A 24756-nucleotide genomic window follows, 5' to 3' on the forward strand; every position below is an offset into this window, starting at 1 on the left:
TCATGAAAAAGAAAATAAAAAATTCTTATTAAGAAATAATTTTGATACTTTTAATTTTGATTTTTCAAATTTGTCAAAGTCCTGCTGAGTTGCATACATACAACTCGTCAGCAGGTTCTTAATAATTGCATCGATTATTCACACTCAACCTACATTAACAATAATTTTACTTGAAAAACATTACATATTACATTATCAAAAATTAAAAACTATCACTAATCTCGCTCAACGTCTCGCTGCTGTATTTAACTCAGTATTTTTAATATTGTTTGGTAACATGTTAAATTTTTTTTAGGTATACTGTATTGCAGTGTCCTTTTGTCATTTTTATTGCAATATCTAGGAACAGCTAGCCCTTCCATACTAGTAAGCCTGGTGTTGTAATCATGTGCCAACTTGTGTTTATACTCGGAGTGCGACATATGCTGACAAATTAATTTGTACCAATGTAATAAAGTAGGTATAAGTCACTACTACGTACTTAATTTTTTTTTCACACTAAAATACTATGAACATTAGGAGGGCTCTGAAAATTAATTTCCTATAAATCAATATTCAGATAACCTTTCAATATATCCCATTGTAAGATGTTTCATTGAAATGCTTACTCTATACCTAGTAAATTCATATTCCTCCCTTCATCACCTTCCCTTATTTTCAACTATTTCTCCCAAAAGATCCAATAAATTAATAAATATACGATCAGTTTACGTAAGTGCTAGCTACTGATAGCATGTGTTCTATGTACATATAGTGGGATATGCATGTAAGCGTAATTAGTGTCTCGACGATGAGACGGGACGTCTCGAAACCGTTAGATATAGAGAAATCAGTTAGTCGGTATATTGTATTGGATTGTGCCCACGTAGAAGATCTTAGTCGGCGTGCGTGCATGAGAAGTCGTATGCATGTAGAGGAAGCGAGGTCTGTATGCAAAGACAGAGTGATAAACCGTTCTTTTCTCTCTGCCTATCCCTACGGGGAAACGGCGTGATGTTTTGTTGTTGTTATTTTTTTAAAAATGAAAAATTGCTTATTTTACAATACTGACGATTGTCTATGGTAATTCGGTATTATATTTATACTTTTTTATATAAATAACCCTTTTTTTTTTAGTTTGTTTGCTACATGCTCTTGTTATACTTAAAAAAACAAATTTTGAAATAATGAGGTAAATCATATTGGAAATAATATGTTATGAATATACCATGTACCTACTCACATTGTGTAGGTACGCACGTTGGTATTTTTTTATTCTAAATCATACATATCATATTCAATAATAAATACTTAACCGCAATAAAGCCATGGTTCATTAAAGTTGAAAATCCATGGATGAGAAAACATCCCATGACGGGCGATTGTATAGAAAAAAACGGATAAAAAAATGTAACGTGATACTCGGTTCTATGACAGTTGTGAACAGAAGCTAATGTTTTTTGTTGTAGCGATGGGACATGGAACAAATTACCTAATTAGTATATTTAGTTCCAAATAGTGAACACGGTACACAAATGTATCTCATGTGAATAAATTTATCGAATATTAAATTAAAACTATGTACAAAAAAAGTTATATAGACGCTGTATTGTTTGACTGCACGATGCTATTAATATAAATTATTTTGTAAAGAAATTTTATATTATGAAACTCTGCAGCTCAAAAAAATATTTTTATAATCATCATCAGCATCATCCCACTTTCCACAACCAGGGGTTTATAGGGCACTGCATTGGTTAACCAAATGCAGCGTAGTTTGATCACCGTTTTCACGAAGAGAAGGCGATAAGTCTAATGCTTCAGGTGCCAGTCCAGAAACATTGAAATATTGCAGTTCAAAAAACCCTGCAAGGAGTTGAATTCAGGACGTCAAGAATAGTAGGCGAACTCTGTAACTACTTCTCAACGAGGCGGATTTATCTCCACTCGATTTCCTAAGTCAGGATATTTCCTGATAGCAGCCATGGAGTCGATAACACTCGTCCAGGTTTCTGGTTCTATATCACACAAAACACTGTATTATTCATCCGCCTGGACAATGAAAATTTTTTGTTAGTATCATGTACACAATATTGTCTTTAAAATCTTACAAATATGTGAATCAACGATAAAATTAAATTATTATCGAAGAACGAAACAACATTTTCACAATTCACAACGTACAATATTTTTATTTATGGCATTCTGTCACTGTGCCGAGTTATTTAACAAGGGTTTAGGGGTCATTTTGCAAGTTTGTGCCAAATAAAATAAATTAACACGTCACAACGACCTTTGACATCCTTTATAAATACTTATCCCTTTGTGCAAAGCGCTCTCTACGTATTATTTTAAGGTACTCCATCCTTTTGTACATATACCGAAAGCTCTCGCTAAAACTACCTGTGAGTACAAAATACGAGAACAAGGCTAAAGAGAAAAGCAGTCAGTTAAATGGCTCTTCAACTTTTACCATTTGTATTAATTATGCATGTATTACAACAGAAACGAAGAATTGTCGAGTGCCGATGTCTAACAGAAAACATACAGGTTTAAACTGTGCAACTCGGATAACCCTTTCAGTCTGGCTGGGTATTTATATTCAAATATGCTCGAAACTTAACATTTATTTTCTCACGTACCTACCAATGTGAAAAAGCGCCGAGTTTTTTATTTATTTATTGATACTTCAAACTACGTCTATATTTTTTTCTGCGTATGTTGGCAGTCGGCATGGCGTCACACAGAAAAGTTAGTTTGACAGGTCTTTTTAAGTGACGTTATGTTTTAAGTATTAAAAATGTTTCTCTAAAATGATTGAACAACATCAATTTTATTTGTTAAAAAATATTTCATAAAAAAATTGCATTTCATATTGTATATTAAAATTACTAGCAGGTAGTCATGTTTTTGTTTTTTTAAAGGAAAAAGAAATATTAGCGTTCTTATAATTTACCCAAATATATTAATTTTGGTAGGCATTTTCAATGAATTGTAAATAACTCACTGTTAGAAAATGGAAACCAAGTTGGGGTAGAGTGGGGTTCGAACATCGGACCTCTGATCCGTGAGTCCGCAACTCAAGTCACGGGACCACAACCCGATTTGGTTTAATTAGCTCCGCACAAAAAATGTTTGTCTTAAAACAGGTTGTACTTAGTTAGGCAGGCCACACATAATTCAGTGATATCTACTATTATAAGAAAAACAGTAGATAAAAACAATCGTAATTTCGTTATTAAAATACTATTATTATTGTAAGGTAACACGTGTTTCATGAATTTTATGTACATATTTTTCATTTTACTATTGCATTTTTGTATTATTAAATTAAACCAAATTTAAAAAAAAGTATTTATGTGTATTATATAATATTAGTGAGTGAACTAAAATTGAATGATATGATTCATAGCGAGAAGAAGGAAATTTACGTATCTAGAAATTTACGATCTGTCAAAAGCGAGTTGTGGTTCACTGGTAGTGTCGTGGACTCACGGATCAGAGATCCGAGATTCGAACCCTATTCTACAACAATTCATTTCCATTTTTGTAATTTACTTACAATGCGTTGAAAATTGCCTCAAACAGTATTTAAAATATTATAAAAATTGTATTACAATATTAAAAATATTGCAAAACAATCAAACCACTACGCCGTTTTTCTTTAGGGGTTGGCAGAGAAGATACACCACTCTTTGTATAAAGATCTCGCTTCCGCCACATTTATAAATCTTCTCATGCACTCAAGCCGATTATTCCATCTCCAAATAGTACTCGTAGTTTGATTAATTCATGCTTTTTTTTGCTCTTTCGTTTTCTGCGCCTATCGATATTCTTATTTGTGATCACTTTACACACTCCACAGTGAACATTATCATACTGCTTTTGTGAAAACTTCAAAACGTCTACAATTTTCGAAGCCCTATAGATTCTCAATTTCTTAGGTTGTTTTCCATAAGAATTTTTGGAAGAGTCTTTGTTGGATTTTTGTAAATTACAATTCATTTCAAACTTCACAGAGCCTTAAAAATACATAGGCATTTTTTTCATCAAAAAATTTAGTGTACTATTCGAATGTTGACGGAAGCAGAAAACAAGGACTGAGATAGACGTGACATGGCCTAATCCAACAAATACTCGGAGACGAATCGATGGAAACGTAAAGATATAAAAAAACAAATAATCGGTGTCCATATGACTGAAAAGGAGCGAGGTCCGTATGCAAAGACATAGTGATTTGGCGTTCGAGTCTTTCTGCCTCTCCATATGAGGAAACGGGGTGAAGGTTTATATGTTTTTTTTGTATTTAAAAAATATACAACGAATATAACAGATTTGCGCAGAATTTTTTCCTTTTGTGTTTATAGCCCATAATATTAAAAAAATAATTTTTAAAAAACTTTTTTTATTTTGTACTAGTTCAGTTTGTATATATACATACATGTAATTTTTAAACTTTTTATATTTTTTAATTTTTCCTTCCCAGATTGTATAATGTATACATCATTTTGAATTTATTTCCATGCCTAGTATTATGTTTTTTTTGTTATTTTTAAATGTTTTTCACACCCTTTTTAATTTGTAGTATATCATAATTTTTACTCTGCTTTTGTAAATAATTTTATAGTTTAAAATATAAAAACGTCTTTAAATAAATATTGTTATCTGTATGTCCCTCAATGAGTTTTTAAAAAAAACTCATTTGAAATATTATTTAAAATTATGTATAATATGTTTTCAATTTAATAAAAAAAAAAAAATTGACGTCGAAATATCGATTCACATACATGTTTACGAGCTTATTTCCTAGCAATATTATCGTAATGCTTACAAATTGTATTGCAAAAATATGTTTTATTATCTTGGGTACCTCCTCGTAAAATGTTTTTTTCGTAATTGTGTATATTTTTTCTCTCGGTTGAATTTCGTTATTTGAGAAACTTTTCAACATGGAGATGGGCATCAAAGGCGCTTCGGGCAACTCAAATATTTATTGTTAACGGAAACGTGCTGTTAAAACAGTAAATCGAGCGTTCTTGTTATTCATAGCGTACCAATGCTTTGTATGGATGTAAACTAAAATACTTGAAAATATAATACGGAGCGGAAATTCTCTTACGCTCTTTTGTATTGTGAGACGGCTTAATAATGGAGGTCGAAAATTAAAATGCTTCGAGGAATTTCTAGAATTAATACAGCTAATACATTAACTAGTAACTAGTAATGAGAGGACCCTTTCAATACCCATTTACCGCTGTAATTGGTTTGCCTCCTCTTTCACAGTAGTAGCTGCTGGGTTATGGAATAATCTACCCACTAATGTCAGAGAGCCCCTACTTTATTCACATTCAAAATTACGTATGAAATAAATATCACTTCCTGAATATTTAGGATTTACCTGTCTCCTCCTTCTTTCATTCCCTATCGACCGCCTCCTCTTTTCATTGTATAGTGTAAATCTTTAGTCAATTTTAGTTTATTACAAAAAAACATATCTACCTGAATGTTTTGTTTTATAATATACCTACAATCTACAATATGTTTATAAACCACAGGTTTTCTCAAATTGAACGGTTTGAGTAGCTATGAAGAAATTGTAATAAGTCCATATATTAATGTAAACAATATATATGTATTAAGTGTTTAAATAAATAAACAACTTTTTCGATTTAGTTTAAGTAGTCATCACTTAATATATTTCTAGAATTTCAATAAAATCAACAATCCTGACTACTTCAAAAAATATGGCAGTTCTTTGAAATGTACGTAGGTTATGCAATAATAAAAATATAGGTACTAGAAATTATACCCAGAATTGAAATTACGGATGCCCAGAACTAAAAAATATTAATATCCAGAAAGAAACTAAAAATAAATAAAGTACTCAGAATTAAAACTTGATTAATTGAGTAAATATTATCATTTTTTGAACCATACAAACAAAAGGTTAATACCGGTAGCAAATTTATCTACCTAAATTACAACCATTTGATTACTAACATTTTGGTGTTAAATATATGGGAAAAAAATAGTTGTTTATAGACAAATAGTCAGTTGTAGGTAGACGTATAATTTTCCATTTTATTAAAAAATACTACAAATTATCATGTATGTATATTATGCATTGTCAATTCAATACATGTAAATTAATTTTAAAAATCCCATCTAAAATTTGAATGAAACAGATCAAAATTGTGGAATAAATCAATAAATTTTATTGTTTAAATGGATTTTATTTCTCAGGATTTAATATTTCAAGCAAATAAAAAAAACTTTATAGTACTATTCCTTCGATTCGCTTTAATACCGCCTAAGAATAAACAGAAAAGGAACTACTATTCTTGAATCGTTCAAAAATGCCACGGGGTAAATTAAATGATGTCTTTACAGACACAAATCACGCCCATTCGTTATTGCAACGCATCCTTAATAAGCTTTCTTGGGCCATAAAGCAGGTTTAATGGAACAGAAATAAAATAAAATGTACCTTTAAGGTTTCTGATTTGAGGCCTTAGCTATCGTGGTTAGCTATCGTGAAATAAATTTCAGAATTTCGTTCGCGTGGCTTGAACTTGCGAACAATATTATGATTAATTATGATAACTTATGATTTGTTCGTCGGGGTCATGTTTTCTTTTTCAACAATACTATAAGCCTACGGAACTGCGATTACATGGCTGATGAAAGATTAATAGTCTCTTATCAAATATAAAGTTGGGCAAATTATTTTATACAACAGAAATTCGCTCATTCGTATGCTCGCGAAGGAAAATTAATTTGTAAACACTTCAAAGTTGTTGCCATTTTGTTGAATATTCAACTAAATATTATTAAGTTTATTTCTACTTTGATGTTTGATTTTCCATATAAGAAATTAAATTTTGATTTTTGTTTTACTAACAAGAAGTTCTGTAATATCATGTATTTATTAATTCAATATTTTACCAGAGTACACTGTATAATTTAATTCACGATAAATTATAATGATTAATAATTCCTCGCTGTGAAAACCCGTGCCGAAGAAAGCAATTAATAAGTTTAATAACTTTAATTTAGTTTTTTTTTTTTTTCAGAAATGATAATTTTACAATAGGTTTTTTATGTACATCCTACCGTACCCCCCGCACTTGATAGTGCATAGGGAAATGGATTGGTCCATTGAATGGTCCGCTTATCAAGCACCTGTTTCATGAAGGCAAGGTAATCAGCCTTACACTTCAGGGCCCAGTCCAGAAACATGATGTATTGCAGTGATAAACCACCGTTTTAATCAATATTTCATGTCTACCCTGCCAGAAATCGAATCCTGGACCCCAAGCATTGTAGGCGAAATTTTCAATTGAATGAATAGTTTGGTAGGATAATATAAGTATTGTTTATTGATATTGAAATTTATTTCAACAGAGAGCGAAAGCGTTTTTGAGAAAGGAATATGGAAGTCTAGGCATTTACAGGGCTTATGACCTGTCATTGGCTGGTTTAAGTGGCCACTTTACACACTGTGTAACATTCACCATTCTGCCCATGTTTCAACATCCACATTTCCTCAACTCTTCCATCTGTTGACTTTTGTGAAGTTAAAGAGCTGAAACCTTTATCATGTGGGTGAGATTCATCCGGCTGAACCAATTCACCTACTAGGCAACGTCTGAAAACAATTTTCTAATTTTTATGCTTCTTCTTTTACCAGTAAGTTAATTCAACAATGTTTTGAGTATGTCCAAATGTTTGTAAACTTGCTGGATTTCATCCATAGGGAGTTATTTAGGTCTAAATTGGTTGCAACGGAAAGAGAAAACATTGTTGAGATGGGATTATGGAAGTTTAGGCATTAACGGGCTTATGACTTGTCATTAGCTTATGACATTTTTTTGATGGAACATTGAAACTATTTTCTCTTTCTGTTGTAACAAATTAAGCTTTATTTTATTTTTATCTTACTATCAAATTATATTCTATTCACCATTCATGTTTAACCATTTCATCTACTCACTGAAAACAATTGTTACTTTTTAATATTTCTAATACCAGGAGGAAATTCAGCCTGTCTACAAACATTTTCACATACTCAAAACATTGTCAATATTTATTCAATTTTAATTTATGTTGATTATGAATTTTTTTCAGATGCGCACCAAAATACTTATTGACGGACGTTACGCCAATAGGAGTGCATTTGAATCTTCGAGAGAATCAACAACTCGAAACGGTAATACTCAATTTATTTATATTTTATTTCATTTAGTATTTTTTTTTCCTTGAAAAGTGTTTAAAAATATACTTTTTCAAAGTGGTAATATGTATTTATATTGTTTTCAATTTAAAAATCCTTAAATTTAAAGAGATTATTTAACACGAAAAAAAGTTAGAATCTCAAATATTTATTTTATTCGAAACATAATAGTAACAGCTTAATAGCTGGTATGTAAAATTTCATCATCATCATTCCTTGCACTGAATTGGTAAACCAATTACAGCACATCTTGGTCATTTTTTGTTTCACGAAAGATTATTAGTCTTACGCTTCAGGTGACAGTCTAGGGACTATGAAATATTCTGATGTAAAATCAAATTTCTAAAATAAATATTTCATGTCAACCATGTCGGGAATCGATCCCGAAACTTCTTGCATGCCAGGCAAGTGCGCTGACTACTACACTGACCGAAATTATTATTTTATGTAAGTTTGTATATTTACCGCATTAACATATCCTGATGAAGAGACGGGTGCTTTTTTATTATAAACCGGTAGATTTTAAAAATATCTGTTAAAAATAGCAGTTGTATACGAATATTGACAAATTTTTTTTTTTAATCATTTTTTTATGAGTAACGTATGTTTTTGATGAGAATAATTATTAACAATGGAATTTTTGAAATGGTGAATATAAGGTGTTAAAAGTGCTCACTTTCGTCTACTTGAGATTTCACTTTTAAAGTTTGTAATCAAAAGAAATAATATGTATAACGTAAGAGCAAACACAACGTCTTATAGAGCAGAAAATTTTATTTTGAATGACTTATAATCTTAACAATTTTGTTTTACTTTTGGTGGTCATTTTAAAATTAGAATAAAAAACGGACACAACTTATGCATCCACCTAAGTAATACATAATGTTAATGATGAATGTAACTTTTTATTGTTAGATCACAATCAGTTTATTTTATACCAAACGGGCTGAACCCGGCAATGCTAATTTCGAAAAGGTACTTGTATCCGAAAGTTTGATTTCAAATATTGAATTTAGTTAAATTTAAATATATACGAGTATATATATATTATTATTTTTCTGTTTCGGATAACATAAATTGTGAGGATATGTGGTGAGAGTTAATTTTGATAAACAAGAGTTTGAACATTGTTTTTCCGTCACTGTCTTGCAGATACCTCTTCGATATTGTGTGAAAAAGACTCAAATCAACAAAATTGAGATTTCGTATCTGGAGATTCCGATTCCCGCACCCCAAAACTGAAACAATTTTGTTTTTAAAAAGAGTATATAAAAAAAAATTCTGTGTCGTTGCCTTAGTATTTAAACAAAATGGTTTTCATGTTTTTATAACTTACGTCTAAAGACGGCGGATAAAACTAGGGGCTGTCAAGGGTTTTTAAATGATTCTAGTTCCCTTAGTTAACAATTTATCAATAAAACAAAAGTTGTAAGAAACGGTAAACATCTATAGCATGTCTAAAATCACAATCCCTAGTAAGTAAGTACCTAGGTACTTATTTATGATTGAATTTCAGAACTAAATATAATTTATGTTTAAATATATAATTATTTTGGTAAATGTCAAATATTGTACAGAGATAATGTATGACATTGTTCTGTTTACCGACAGGTGCACTTAATGTAGGAATACAATTTTTGAAAATGTATTAAATGTCAAATAGGTGCGAAGGTTTTCACGGTCACTGTTATCAAAGAAGATGACTCCTGCAATGGTAGCCAAAACGTTGGAACAAATCCAACACACAAGGTATCACCCAAAAAAAAACGTTTTGTATTAACTGTCAGTTAATATTATTTAAGCATTACCAAAATCTTAGTAAAAATAAATAAATGCGTAGTAATTATAATGAATTTGAGGTAATAATGTTGTAAACCATAAAACACTAATTTTGTTTGTGAACATTTAAAATATTTTTTTTTAACACACAAAAAAAATATATATATCTTTCCAATTTTTAAGTAAATACATTCTCATCAAATGCAGCCCTGGTGAACGATTGGTAAAATATTCACGCTTCTAACTTTTTTTCTGCTAAATAGATTGAAGATATTAAGAGCTTTAAAAATGCCCAGGCTAAAGGTCGTCATTTTCCATAAAACTACACGTAAATCGGTCCAGTAGTTATTCAGTCTATCGAGGACAGACATACAAACATTACCTTTTGTATACTATTACATGGATATTCGTCCATATCTGTACGAGTATATCTTTGGAATTGAAGATATAATAAAATTTGTAAATTAAACGTAAAAGTGTTTCGGCATAAAAACCTCTAAGTAGAAAATTATAAAGAAGGCTGTTTTGCAGACTGCACGTTTCTACGGGGGACAAATTCTAGTGGATGTGGCAGGCATCGACTTCCTTTACAAAAAAGCGTCTAATTAAAGGGCACTGATGAGCATAGGCGTCAGGACGCCAGCGTCGCCATTGAGTTGAAGGAGGTTACCGGTATAGAAATCCCGCAGGATGTTTTTTTAAATTAAATATTACCTGTCACATTTTTTAGATTTTCATAATGTGAGTAGAGAAAAACAAATTGGACATACCATTTATTTTATAGAAACAAACAGTCAGCAATAATTAAATTACAAAGTAAAGATATATAGTTATGTGTGAAATAATAATTACCTAGGGGACAAAAATCCAGTCCCAGTCATCAAAACATTTAAACAGTCAATATTGTTGAGAGCTATGTATTACAATTAGAAAAAAATCTCATTATGATTCCTTTTTATTTTGCATCTTGTGGAGCGTAAGGTACTGTGTTGATGCATGGTATGAACGGTCATTATTTGTGATGTACGTGAAGACGATCAGTGTTATGCATAAGGTACTGGAGCTGAATTTTTGAAATTGAAAAATGATTAAAACCTCTTTAAATAAATGTTATTATATTGTTGTCATTAAATGAGTTTCATTGGCAAAAGTTATTTGGGAATATCATGTTAATTTTTTTTATCAAATGTTCTAAAACAATAAATTAACCCCGATGATGTCGAACACGTACATTTTAATGTAAAAAATTAGTTTAAAATAATTTCAATTATAGACAGAACAATACTAAAAATTTCCAACTTCCGGAGTTCTCCAAGGGTCTCATCTTGGTCCATTGTTATTTCTAATTTTTATCAACAACCTGCCAAAAAAAATAAAATAGATGTCCTTCTTGTATGCTGATGATCTTAACATATATAATAAAAGCGATAAAATAGAGGATTGTGATAAATTGCAGACTGATATGCATACTTTAAAAAGTGCTACTCTATCAGTTTATCTCGTAAAATTAACCCAATATTTTTTTACTACACTTTCGATAACAAACCAGTGGGGTTAACATTATTAAGTATTCCGGGGTTTATTTTGCACCAAAACTAAATTTTTAAACATTGTTAGTCACTTAAACCACTGGACTTTCTTATGGCCCGCATGTATCGGGAATCTAAAATGTACTACCAAAATAACAAAGCTGTCATTTTTCATCATACTCTCCCAACTTTTGTCTAAAAAAATAAATTTTACTTCATAAGTACAAATGTACAACTAATGCTGTATAAGAAATTTTAAAAATATTAAGAAAAACAAATGTAATTTTATCTATTTCGTGTACTTCTATAATTGAAGATATACATGCATGTTAAATTATATTGTATCGACAAACACCTTCAAACTGTATGTTTGTACATTTTTAAGGCATTTGTCCATACATACGCATCTTTCTTGAACCACCTTAAAAATTAAAATGAAATAAATAAATAAATTTATAAAATGTTATTCCTTTGTAGCCGATTTTCTCACGGTAATTGTATGGAAACCTACGTCTCAATTGAAAATTTATTTTAAAAGTCTGTTGAAAGTAATTTCCGGGTCTTCCACGTCACCCGTGAAGGGCTTTATTGATTAAAATTAATTAATTTCCTAGTATTTCAAAAGACTAAAAAACAACATTTTTTCGGTAGACGTAAAAATAATTCAAAACTTGAAATCAAAGTAGTTAAAATTAAAATGAATATTTTGATGAATTTTGTGAGCTTTTTCATATCTCTTTATCTTTATGAATAGGTACTAGATTTAATCTCATCGAATTTTATCAATAGTACTTTTAAATATAGAAATCTATGCATTTATAGGCCTCATGACCTTTTATTGACGAGTTAAATTTTGTTTATAAGAATACTCATATATGGATGCTCAAAAATTGCAGAATAGTTAATTAAATAAGTTAATGATACTAATAAATTATACGCCTTACATACCAAGGTCTATGTGAGTTTTTTGAAGCATAAAAATAATGCATGAAGGTTTTTAAAAAAAAAAATTGAGATGGTGTAAAATGTTTTTTTTTTAATTCCCGTAATAATGTGTCTATTTATTGAATTTTTCTTTTAATATAGAAAACTGAAAGAATTTGTTTAAAATAACGAAAAAACTTTTTCTGCGCTTTTGCTAGCTTAAATTAAAAAACTTCCGTTATGAAGAATTTTTCCATTGATAATACCAGTACTTTAGCTTACCTACGGATAACTTTCAACTTCTCCTTTGAAATATAACATGGGAAGAACTTATCTCAAATTCAATATTAAACCATCTAATTAATTCCTTTCATCAATATTGTATAATATGTTTTCTATGATGCTCGAAAAAATCTCCGTAACTTATAAAATATAAGTTATTTTACCAAAAAATTAACGCCGCAAATTATTTTAAAAGGCTTTGGCATGTATTTTATTTAGGGGTGGATTTATTAATATAAAAAAATTATAAGCGAACATACCCATACATTTTTATTCATAATATATAAACATTAATACAAAAACAACAGACTAATATTGACATTTTATTAGAAATAATACATTTTTTAATATTTTCAATCAACTCCATTCTGTAAGTTCAATTATTTGTAAATCATTTGAATAGATACTTTTATTTGTATACAAATATGAAACATTAAAAAATATGTTATGTACCTTTACATGTTTTTAATTGTGAAAAATCATGTTTATTACATATATTACCTAAAAACATTGTTAGGTTGGAGTACAAAATAATCTTATGACTAGGTTACCCGATTCTAGTATCTTAGTCAATCGTAGTACCTTGCTTATTTCTCCTAACTTGGTACAAATGGGCACAAAATACTACAAGTGAAGTATACGTTATTATCGAGATATTTTTTAAAATAAATAATAAACGTACTTGTTGCCTCCTAAATTTATTGCACTAGAGAGAAAAAACATTTTTGATAAGGGAAAAAGGAAGCCTAGACATTTACAGGGCTTATGGCCTGTCATGAGCTGGTTAAAGTGGCCACTTGACACACATTGCAACTTTCGCCACTCTGACTGTGTTTGCATATTATTGCAGAAAAATATGTCGGAAAACAGGCTTAAGTTGTCAAAATGTCGTAAAAAGTTTATTAGTTTATAAATGAAAAATGTCTGTAAATAAATCAATAAATAAATAACGAGATTTGCAATAAAAAAAACAGTTTTTTTTAACTCCCGAACAAAATCACTACTGCTATAGGTAATATTTTATATTCATCGTATTGATTATTAACAACCTAACAAATATGTTGAGAAGGGAACATGTTGGTCTAGGCATTTACAGGGCTTATGACCTGTCATTGTCTGGTTTAAGTGGCCACTTTACACATTGTGTAACATTCACCATTCTGCCCATGTTTCAACATCCAAATTTCCTCAACTCTTTCATCTGTTGACTTTTGTGAATTAAAGGAGCTGAAACCGTTATTATGTGGGTGAGATTCATCCGGATGAACCAAATCACCTACTAGGCAACGCCTGAAAACAATTTTCCTATTTTTATACTTCTTCTTTTACCAGGTAGCTAATCAGCCAATGACAGGTCATAAGCCCTGTAAATGCCTAGACTTCCATATTCCCTTCTCAATAATGTTTTCCCTCTCTGTTGCAATAAATTAAAAAATGAACAAGTCCCTAGGGAGGAAATCCAGCCAGTCTGCAAGCATTTGGACATACTCAAACTTTCTTGAATTAACAAAAATGGATTTGACAACGCTTAAAAATTTTTCAAAATGTGTTTTTTAAAATGCATAATATATTTTAATATTTTTTAAGAATGATATAGGTAATTTTTATTTAAAATAATAGAATTAAAATTTTTTTGGAAAGATTGTTTTTATTATGTTCGTATAAATAATAAAATAAAAAAAACACTTATTTTTTTGTAAATATTAGCCGAAAAAATTAATGTTCCCTGCGACTACTAGCAGTTACGTAGCGCTTTCTATCGTGGGACATGTACATAGTAAAAAGCTTCAATTTTTTACCACTTTTACCAAAAATCTGGCTTTATTTCTGAAATGGCAGATGTTTTTTTGGCATTTAATGTTACAAGAGCTGCGCTCGTATTCGGCGTCTGTTTCGTTCTCCAAGCGGGGATCTTCCGTCAGTGTCTAATCAGCAAAGCTGCATTGCATGATTTCTAATGGAATGCCCCACATTAGGTGGACAGTCCGCGTCGACAGTATAATATGGCGTGTAAAGCTCGGAAGTTGACAGATGAGACGCCACGGAATTTGTTTATAGCTGCTCTTTCGGTTGCGGATTTACCGAGACGGAAGATTGGCGACAAAACGCCAATATATTTCATAACATTGGTTTTTTGCTACTTTTTGATGATTTCTTCTTCTTCTTCTTTTGATTCAGCCTTATTATCTCCACTGCTTGATAAAAACCTCTACCACCCGTCTCCATTCCTTCCTATCACCCGCTTTTATCATCCATGTTTTACCGGCAATAGAAGCAATGTCGTCGACCCATCTTTTTTGTGGCCCTAACGCATCTTTTGTTTGCCCATGGTGTCCACTTTATTATTCTGGGTGTCCACCTGCCATCATTTTGTCTCGCCAAGTGTCCTGCCCACTGCCATTTCAATTTCGCTGTACAATCCATGATATCCACGACTCCGGTTGGGCGCCTTTCTTTTTTAAAAAAAATAATATAGTTCATTTGATTTGAAAAAGCTGTATATACAATGTTCATGTGTGTAAAAAGGTACGTTTTTGAACATTTGTGACATAACGCCTTCATCTACTCACGCATTCAATTATTTATATAGCATAACCGTTTTTATTCTTTTTTATATATTGTACTCGGTAACTTTTTCAATTTATCAAAACAACACCAGACTATTTTCGAATGCGATATTAGCTTTTATATTAAAATTTTAAATGGATAACTAGTTATATGATACGACCACTTTAATATGCTACAATAGAGATGAGGTCTTTCGAAAAATAGGTGTTATGTTATGTGAAAGCCTAGAATTATCAATACACGTTAATAGTAAGTAATAGTTTGGTCCAAACATGTTTTGAAACTAGAAACTGTTGAGTGGGGTGCATATTCCTAAGTCAGTCACTGTGCGCGTAATTAATACCTATAGCATTCGTGTAATTCCATATTGCAGTCGGTCTAGCAAACGAAATTTACCTCAGCTTTTAGCAACGAGCTTTCTGTTTGGCCGGTGCACCGCAAAGCCATTGCAACTTACATGTTGCATTAATGACATTCTAGTAATTCAGTTACGGAGATACTTAAAACCTCTTAAACTATTATACCTAAGGAGAAATTTATTGCAACAAAGAGCGTTAACATTTTAAAGACGGAAATTTGTAATACTGGGCATTTAAAGTGTCTTATCACCTGGTAACATTGAATCATTTTTTTTTGAAAATTTTATTTATCAACACTTATGGATTACATACATTTAACAAAATATGTTTGCTTTTTTAATTTCATATTCCACTGTTAATGATAATGTTTTTTTTAATCTTTTGTCTGAGTCTTTTGTTTAGTTTTGTCTGGTGGTTTATTGGATAATTTTTGTCCCTGGTTTATTAGTCTCGACTGTCCTTGTCTCATTTTAGAAGGTTGTATATGATATTAATCTGTTCTTCTCGTATTGTGTCCATGTTTAATCCATTTTTTAGTTTTTTGTCTACAATTACATCAGCGGTTAATTAATTTAAGAATACATTCTAATGATTTTAATTGAAAGAGTTCAGTTTCATTATTTTTTTTAGTTTGTCTAAAGAGTTCTGTAGGTGCTGTTAGATAAGGGAGGTCATATGTAGTTTGTTTATGTCATTTTGATTTCCTGTTCCCCATAGTGGTTGCATATTACATATTTTAGTTTTTACATAAGTTTCATCAATTATATTTTTTTCCGTTTTTGGAACAAAGCTTTTGACTTTTTAAAAAAGACTCGATAATGTCGTCACTTTGCTAATAAAATTATTGATATGAATTGTCCATATCAATTGTAAGTCCTAAGTATTAACCAGGTTCAATTTCACTTAGTCATTCATCTTTGATGTAAGCATCTATTTTATGTCATTTTTTTCCAAATTAAAAATTGATATAATCACATTATTTTTCATGTTTGTGTTTGTCCATTTAGTCAACATGGTTAGGTCTTCGTTTATCTTATTGCTTGTTAATAATTCAGTTTGATTTGAAAATGTCAAATGTCATAGATAATAATTTTTCCTTTAAAATTGTACAGTGATAAGTTATGAATATATAAAATAACATTCAGTTACATTTATCATCCTGCCTATGTTTAAATATTCACGCTCCTTTAATTCTTCCATCAGTTTAATTTTGAGGAGTAAAACAGGTAAAACGATTTGTGAATGAATGAATAAAGAAAACATAAATTATTTGAAAGATTGGAGATAGTGGATTCAAAAAATATTTTGGTTCAAATCTTTGTCTTATATAAACAAAGGCTGATTGGATTTTGTATTATACTTGGAAATATCATTTTCGTGAATATTTTTTAAGGTTTTCTTAATTATATCAATTATGGAGAGGAGAGTATTCTTTTTATTTTATTCACTCCATTTCCTGTAAAGTTATAAATGGTTTTCCAGATTAATTGTATGGTGAAACCGTTTTAATATTTTTCTCTCATTTAAAAATCAAACCATTTTCTAATGGTGCTCAGTAAGTACAGGCATTAATTAAAAAGTATTTGAAGCTCATTTCTGTAATTTAAATAGATTACGTTCAAGGACAGAGAAAAATTAAATAAAATCAATCAAAGACATCGTTGTCGTAACTTTTACTTTTAATTCATTACAGCATTCGAATAAAGTCACGTATCTCCAATACTATGTAAAAACTCTGTGTTGAGGATGAAAATAATGTTATCAAAAAAGGAAAAATATTTTTAAAAATTAAAAAAAAACACTCAAGAGATAATTGGACGCGGCGTAAGAATAAGTTTGTTTATTAAAATAAAAAAATATAAATAATATTAGTTTATTTTCGGAAAGTAGGATAAATATGATCTAATTTCATATTTTTTAATGTTTTAAACTAGCATAAACTTCCAATTCACTAATTAATTTATTAAATTTTTTGAAAAATCTACAATCAAAATTTCACAAAATATCAATATTATTTTCCACTATTTACCGAAAAAGCATTTACACAAAAAAAACTGTTTGTCTATCACTTTTTTATTAATTTATATTTATCATTTTTGTTAATGTAGGTACATGTATTAAAATTACACTCCGTTTATTAAAAAAAAACAAACATTTTGTTTAATTAAAACTAAGAGCACCATTGAAAGTTGGTTTTTCTGTCTATATAAAAGATCGAATGTACTTTAAGTTTTGTCTTATTGCCAAGAATTTTCTTTTGGGGTGGAGCTTTTCCTGTGTTGAAGCCAGAAGCGATAGGGAGGGGGATCTAGGACCCCGGAGTAGTGGGGGTGGTGGTATAGAGGGGGTGGTAGTGGTAATAGAACCAAGCTATTAAACTGTGCTTTGAATTTTAATTTTAAAAACGTACGATCTGAAATTAATAAGAGTTTAATGGAGTTGCAAAAATAAGTGAAAAATTATTATTATCGTTGGGTTTAGGAAGACGTATAAAGAAGAATTAAAAATTCTCAATAAAACTGTTTCGGGCAAACATTATATTTTATATTCTCGCTAAATTGAATTTATTAGATATAAAATAAATTACTGCGTAATCAGTTTGACATATAATTACGAGTGTATGTTCTTCAATTTAAAGTGATTTAATCACCAGCATTAGGGTAACTCTTACAATTGACACTTTATTATTCTTAAAGTTCAATTTTACAAAAAATGAACTACGTACTAATTTCTGTAAAATTTACGATTCTTCTTTGTAGAATTCTTTGCATAATGCATATGCTGCCTCGAACTTGAACGTTAAATAAAAGATTGATCATCGTAATTCCATATAAAAAGAAAATGAAGTAAATCTTGAATTTCCATTTATCACCTTTAATTAATTAATAACATGGATAAACGTCTTTTTTTATATAAATCCAAACAAAATGTTTCTCAAAATAATAAATTACCGTTTAATTGTCCATGAAAACTATTAGTTCACACATATTTGCTATTTAAAAATCCCACCTGTCACGAAACTCTATCCCACCAGTCACAATTTAGTTTTTGTTTTTTCTACAACTGTTAAAAAAAACTGTTTTAAATAGCTTTTTTAGTATTTTTTTTCTTGTATTTTATTAAAATATAATCTCATTAATATTGGGTAGTTTGGCATAAATCCGTCTTCAAATGCACAAAATTAGAAGAAGGTATTTTCCAGTGTCCCACCAGTCACATTCATACAAATAATAATTGATAGGACATATTGACTGGTTTTTTCTTGAAAGCTGTATAATAAAATGGTTCCTTATCTTGTTTAGCATAAAAAACCTCCAATATATATTTTTGATGAATTTTAATAAATAATAACTATATAGTTCATTTTAGTTTTTTGTTGATTATTATCGCTTAACACGGGCACTGCCTAAAAACCGTCAATAATAAATTAACAAATATGTAAACGAGTGTAATTTTGAATTAATAAATAAATAATTTATTAAAATGTTTAAAAAATAGCGTAGAACCACTAAACTATTGAGATATCAAACCACCATTTATTTGCCTAATAAACATGTGCCAGGTAAAACTCATTACGTAAAAAAATATCCCTTAAAAATGAATTGCTTGTATTTTACTCAGATTTCTTTCATTGTATTCTTTAAAGTACCCCTTTTACTTTTTTACTTGTACTCCTATTAGTTGTTCCACAAAATTTGTCGATCTTTTTCTCTTGTTTGTAGATAATGAAGATGTAGGTATCGATGTGCATTATATTTAGAATGAATTTCATTTTTAACTGTTCCTTTTTACGTACATTGTTATTTTGCCTAAAAAAACATTTCTGATCTATAATTTCTGATAACATCCTCCTTAACTATTGTGATTTTTTTTCTGGAAAATATATTTGAATGTTTTCGAGTCAAAACAGCTTCCGAATAAATATTTCACTTGTTTTATTATGATAAAATAGTATGTATAATTTAAAATGCTATTTTTTGAGACCGGAAGCGTTACTTTTCAATAAATACAATATTTATTACCCGCTGCTTTCTTAGCAGTTCCTACGTATATTTTATAACATCGGGGGATATTTTATTATTTTAGATTTATAGCTTCGAGAACTTATTGCATTGCCTGGTGCTAGGGGACAAAAGAACAGAACAATTCTTATATGAATCTGCATAAACCAAGAAAACGTCGTTTGATTTAGCAGCAAGATCGAAAAAAATATTTGATGTTATTGAGTAAATCAAGAAATGGTCGAATCAATTCGGGCTTTTTTACTCGGGAGCTGTTTTATAAAGGCCTCTTGTAATTAATATGAATCAGATGCTGCTTGATAATGGTAGGTTAAAAGGCACATCTAGTGATGGGAAATTCTGGCAAACCCTCGCATCTTTTGTCAATTATCTTAAAAGGGCGGCTGAAGCATTTGCGAGGCAAAAGTTTATGATCGGCATTCAAATGACATCTTTCGGAATACCTATTCTTCAAACTTAATTTGTGTAAGTAAAGAGGGGACGAAATGTGATGAATCTATAATCAAGAATCGTGTGTTTTACGGTTGTACGAAAAACGTTTGAAATATAAATGGTATTTTTTACCACACAAATCAATATTATTTTGCTACAATTTCCTTATTGAATTTATTGCGTAGATTTCATAATTTATTTGCGAATGATAGTAATTAAAATAACTGAAATATTTGTTACATTTTTTAGGATGTTGATACTTTTGTTGAAGCTTCTTATCTAAAATACTTGGAGTGTACAGTATAAAATAAAATTATAATATAATAAGTACTTAGCGTAAATATTATTATGTTATAAAAAAAATTATACTCATAATTTAATTGAGACACATTTAAAATAAATACATATTTCAACTGTTATAAGAATTCTATAATGTGTTTTGTTTTTATGAGAAAAATAAAATTAAAATTAAAATCAGTCTAAAATAGTGCCGGAACCAAGCAATACGTCCAATGGAACGCCAAATCAGCTGTTACTTTAGTTTTACTAACTTTTTTAACATGAGTAACATTGCATGTTACTAAATCAAAGAAATTCTTACAAATTTTATGTCAGTACGCATGTACGTGAGGTTGCAAGCAAACTATCTGTGCATGTGCTGGCACGAAATATGTTTATTGTCTTTTCTCTCTTATGCAGATTTACCGCAATGAATTGTAGTATATTATCTCGCTTACGGTTTCGGTTTCACTCACGCAAATTTATGTAAATGTGTGATTAAGCGGGTATTAAAAAACAAGATTTCCTTTCTGTCCTTTAACGAAAAAAACATGGGCCTTATTCATAAACTTTGTGTAAAGTTACGCCTAGGCATTGTGGTAGAATCCGGATGGAAATTTCTTCATTATTGTAGTACTTGAATAAGAATGGCATATCCATATTTATTCTATCACTGCGCCTAGGCGTAACTTTGAACTAGGTTTATAAGTAAGGCCCCATATTAATTTAAAATATTATTACTATGCAAATTAACTGATCCCAAGTAATGTCTACATACATCTCATTATATTTATGACATATTTCTAATTTAACAATTTGTTCGTTTACTTGTAATCCTTTTCAATTGATTTTAATATAAAAAAACAGTCGGTAGAAAACCTGTCGGTATAAAAAAAAGTTGTTGAAAAGAAAAAAGTTTTATATTTACTTAATTGTTATTAATATTATTTTTATATGTTTTGTTTTTTATTTATATATATATATGTCCATCAATGATCATAATGTAAAAATAAAACCAACTTCGGTTTGACACAAACTGTGCTTCAAAAACCTTATGCAACTATTATTTTTATCAGTCCATTTCAATTTTTTTAAATGAATGAATGAAATCGGCAATGAATCCGAATATGTGGATATTTTTAAATTTGGTTTTATTTTCTTTCATAAAAGCTAATTTGCTCATTAATCAATCGTTTTTTGTATTTTTTGAAAACTTGTTTTATGTTTATGTAATGGATACACGAATTGAATTAATTTCCTTAGAATTTTATCTGTTATATTTAATCTATTGAGAGCTGCTTAGCGCATATTTTGTTTAAAACACTCACTATCAGAATAAATACAGTAACTGCATAAAATTTATTACTTTTTACCAAATTTTAATTCAATTATATTTTCAAATTTGTTAGTGAAAATAGAAATAACAGACGACCGAAGATGACGCGGAAGCGATGAAACCAGTCACTGGTTATTCCAAATGTTTGGATAAGTATTTCATGTCTTTTTTTTTCGACAATAATTATATTTTCTTATCTAAAATAATAAAATAAAAACACACATACGTTTTACGGCTTGTTAGACCATTTTACAAATTTCGACCTTCATACAAAGAGATATGTGTTATTTATAAAGACATCCTATTACAGTCAAATTCGATTGTCACCACGTTCCTTTGGCAAATAATCACATTCGTGACTTTGGATTTTAGTTGACTCAGTGTAAGTACATATACTGCTCGTATATCTAATATTAACACAATGTAGTGTAGAGGATTTTCAGACCTATTATCGAATACTTGGAATTGCATTATGCATTTTTTTATAACGATAAACTAAAAAATAAGGTCGTACCATAATTACAAATACGTTAAATACCTATTTGAAAAATGACTGTTTTCAGTGATTTTTTTTCACTGACTTGCAAGATAAAAATTAAAAGAACAAAAGATATTGAGCTCTAGAAAAAAGTTCAAATTTTGACAAAATATTTTTAAAATTTGGCTAGAATTACTACAAGTACTTTAAATATCCCATAAAAATGTCACATTTTAACATATTTCAGGCCACTCTCCCTTAAGTATTATACTGTAAATTGTTGTCAACTTTAAGGTCAAACTGAAAACGTGTTTCTTTATAATTTTTGGAACTCTTTAATCATTTCTAGATAAAAGGTTTTTCTAACACATATCTTTATATTAAATTTATTTTTATTATTTTCAGTTAAAAATATTCCTTATGGATTCAATTCTGTGTTCGTCTCGAAGGATTTGAAATACTGTCGTAAAAATTTGCTCTTAAAATAATAAAAGAAGCATAAAAATTCTTTGGCATTTTTAGTTTGCATAAAAATAAAAAATATATTTTTTTAGTAGCTACACCAATAACGTTAAAAATATATCAGTCTAATGCTTCAACTTAATAAAAGTGAAACACAGTAGTGGAAAACTTTCCATTAAATTTACCCAAGCCGTGGTCTCGTGGTAAGTGTGGAGGACTCACTAAAACGCAACTAAAACATAATTCCTTTTTAAAACTCATAATTTCTATAATTTTTTTTTTTCAAAAAAACTACTTTGAACATGCAGCGCTATACCGGAAATCGAACCTGAGACCCTAGGCATGGTAAGCAAACACGCTAAAAACTACACTATGAGGTGGACTTATCTCCTGAGATATTTATAAGAATTGGGATTTTGACCAAATAGTAGTCATTGACTCGAAGTCACTAGGGTTCTATTTCACACACAGAACTTGGTGTTTTATAGGTAACTAGCGGACCCGGCAGACGTTGTCCTGTCCAAACGTTGGTTTGCCTGCTATTAGTTCTACATTATCTCTGGATATAAGCTTGGAAAAAGACTTAAATAGGTACCTAGGTACTTGTTTATGGTTGAATTCCAAAACATAAAATAAAACAAATTTGCCAACGTCAAACTCCGGTCGTCTCACCAACAAAGGGGTGTACTCATGTAAGAATGCGATTTTTAAAAATTTATTGAATTTAATATTATTTTAATGTTAATAAAAAGAAATAAACGTGTAGAAATAATAAGGAATTTAAAGAAATAATCTGATTGAGATTTACAAAAAACAAATGCTATTTGTAAACATTCGAAAACACCCTTTTTTATACACGAAAAACAACTTCTTTCCATTTTTTCGCAAATACATTCCTCTCGAATGCAACCCTGGTAGATCAATGAATCAAACATTTATGCTTCTAACTTCTTTTTTACATATTCGATTGAAAATTTTAATGTCTACAAACACGCACAGCGCAAAGATCTATATTTTTCTGAAAACCGCACGTGAATCGGTTAAGCCGTTTAGGAGGAGTACGGTGACATCACACGTACAGAGGAATTATAAATATAAAGATTTTTATGTAATCACTTAAGCAAGCCAATCTGAGATCAAAAGTTCTCACTCAATCAGGACCTTAATAATGGTAGGCAAACGCGTCAACCACTACATAACGAGACAGGCTTTTCTCCACCAAATTTCCTTATTTATGTTTTTGATCCGAGATCAACCATCGAGTCGAAAACACTCGTCCAGGGTTCTAGTTCTATTCCACACAGAGAAACTGTATTTTTTGAAATAGAGTAGTGTAAAAAGTATTATAATTATTACTCTTGCAGGTAGTTGATAATTAATTTTACATGTTTTATTTTACTAAACAGCACACTAACTTGGGCATTCTGTCAGGCGCGGGTTGCGTGGGATGGTATTAAAAGTAAATACTACTTGTAGTGGAACTAATTGCATCTGAGACTTCAAAACGATAATAACAAACGGTACAAGAGTTTCTAATGGACTTGGTTCGTATTAAAAGAGCAATACGACGCAAATATGTTCGACTATTCCCGTATGTTAAAATACCACAATTTAGTAAACCGGCTAATATTGTTCCTTATCATGGACAAGCTGAAGCTTTTTTATTGCAGTTACTATAGTTGTATTAATGTTCTAGGAAATACATATTATTGTAATTCACGATATTCCTTTCTTTTGTTATTCTTTTGTTCCTTTCTTCAATTCAAATATTAGGTTCAAAGTTTCATTTTCGATCTCAACAATTTCGTTATTCTTGTGACTCGATTATAAAGATGTACATGCATCATACAGTCTAGGGAACCAGATAAGTTGTATTGACAATTTGCACATGAGCCAAATGAAGTTTAAACTTGCTATTAAAGAAATAGTTTAGGATTTTGACTGATGTTTAAATATTTATGTTCATTTATAAAAAAAGAAAAATAAAAGTATAAATAAACGACTACGACTAGATATTTGTTTTTTTTTTTTTAGTTTTTAAAATTATTTTTTTTTTAGTTTAAAAAAATAAATAATTAATTATTAAAAAAGGTT

General features: G+C 29.8%; 1 protein-coding gene across 1 annotated transcript in view; it reads left to right on the forward strand.

Annotated features, from left to right (window-relative positions):
* LOC148283606 (uncharacterized) overlaps positions 1-24756 on the forward strand; it is a 251422-nt gene that overhangs the window by 118760 nt on the left and 107906 nt on the right. The window contains exon 3 of the mRNA XM_088243574.1: positions 8107-8188. Coding sequence (XP_088099700.1) covers positions 8107-8188 — 82 coding nt within the window. The remainder of the gene's footprint in view (positions 1-8106; positions 8189-24756) is intronic.

This window comes from Micrasema longulum, unplaced genomic scaffold (assembly GCF_059751315.1).
Source record: "Micrasema longulum isolate JH-2025_06_02 unplaced genomic scaffold, ASM5975131v1 h1tg000216l, whole genome shotgun sequence".
NCBI classification, from domain to species: domain Eukaryota; kingdom Metazoa; phylum Arthropoda; class Insecta; order Trichoptera; family Brachycentridae; genus Micrasema; species Micrasema longulum.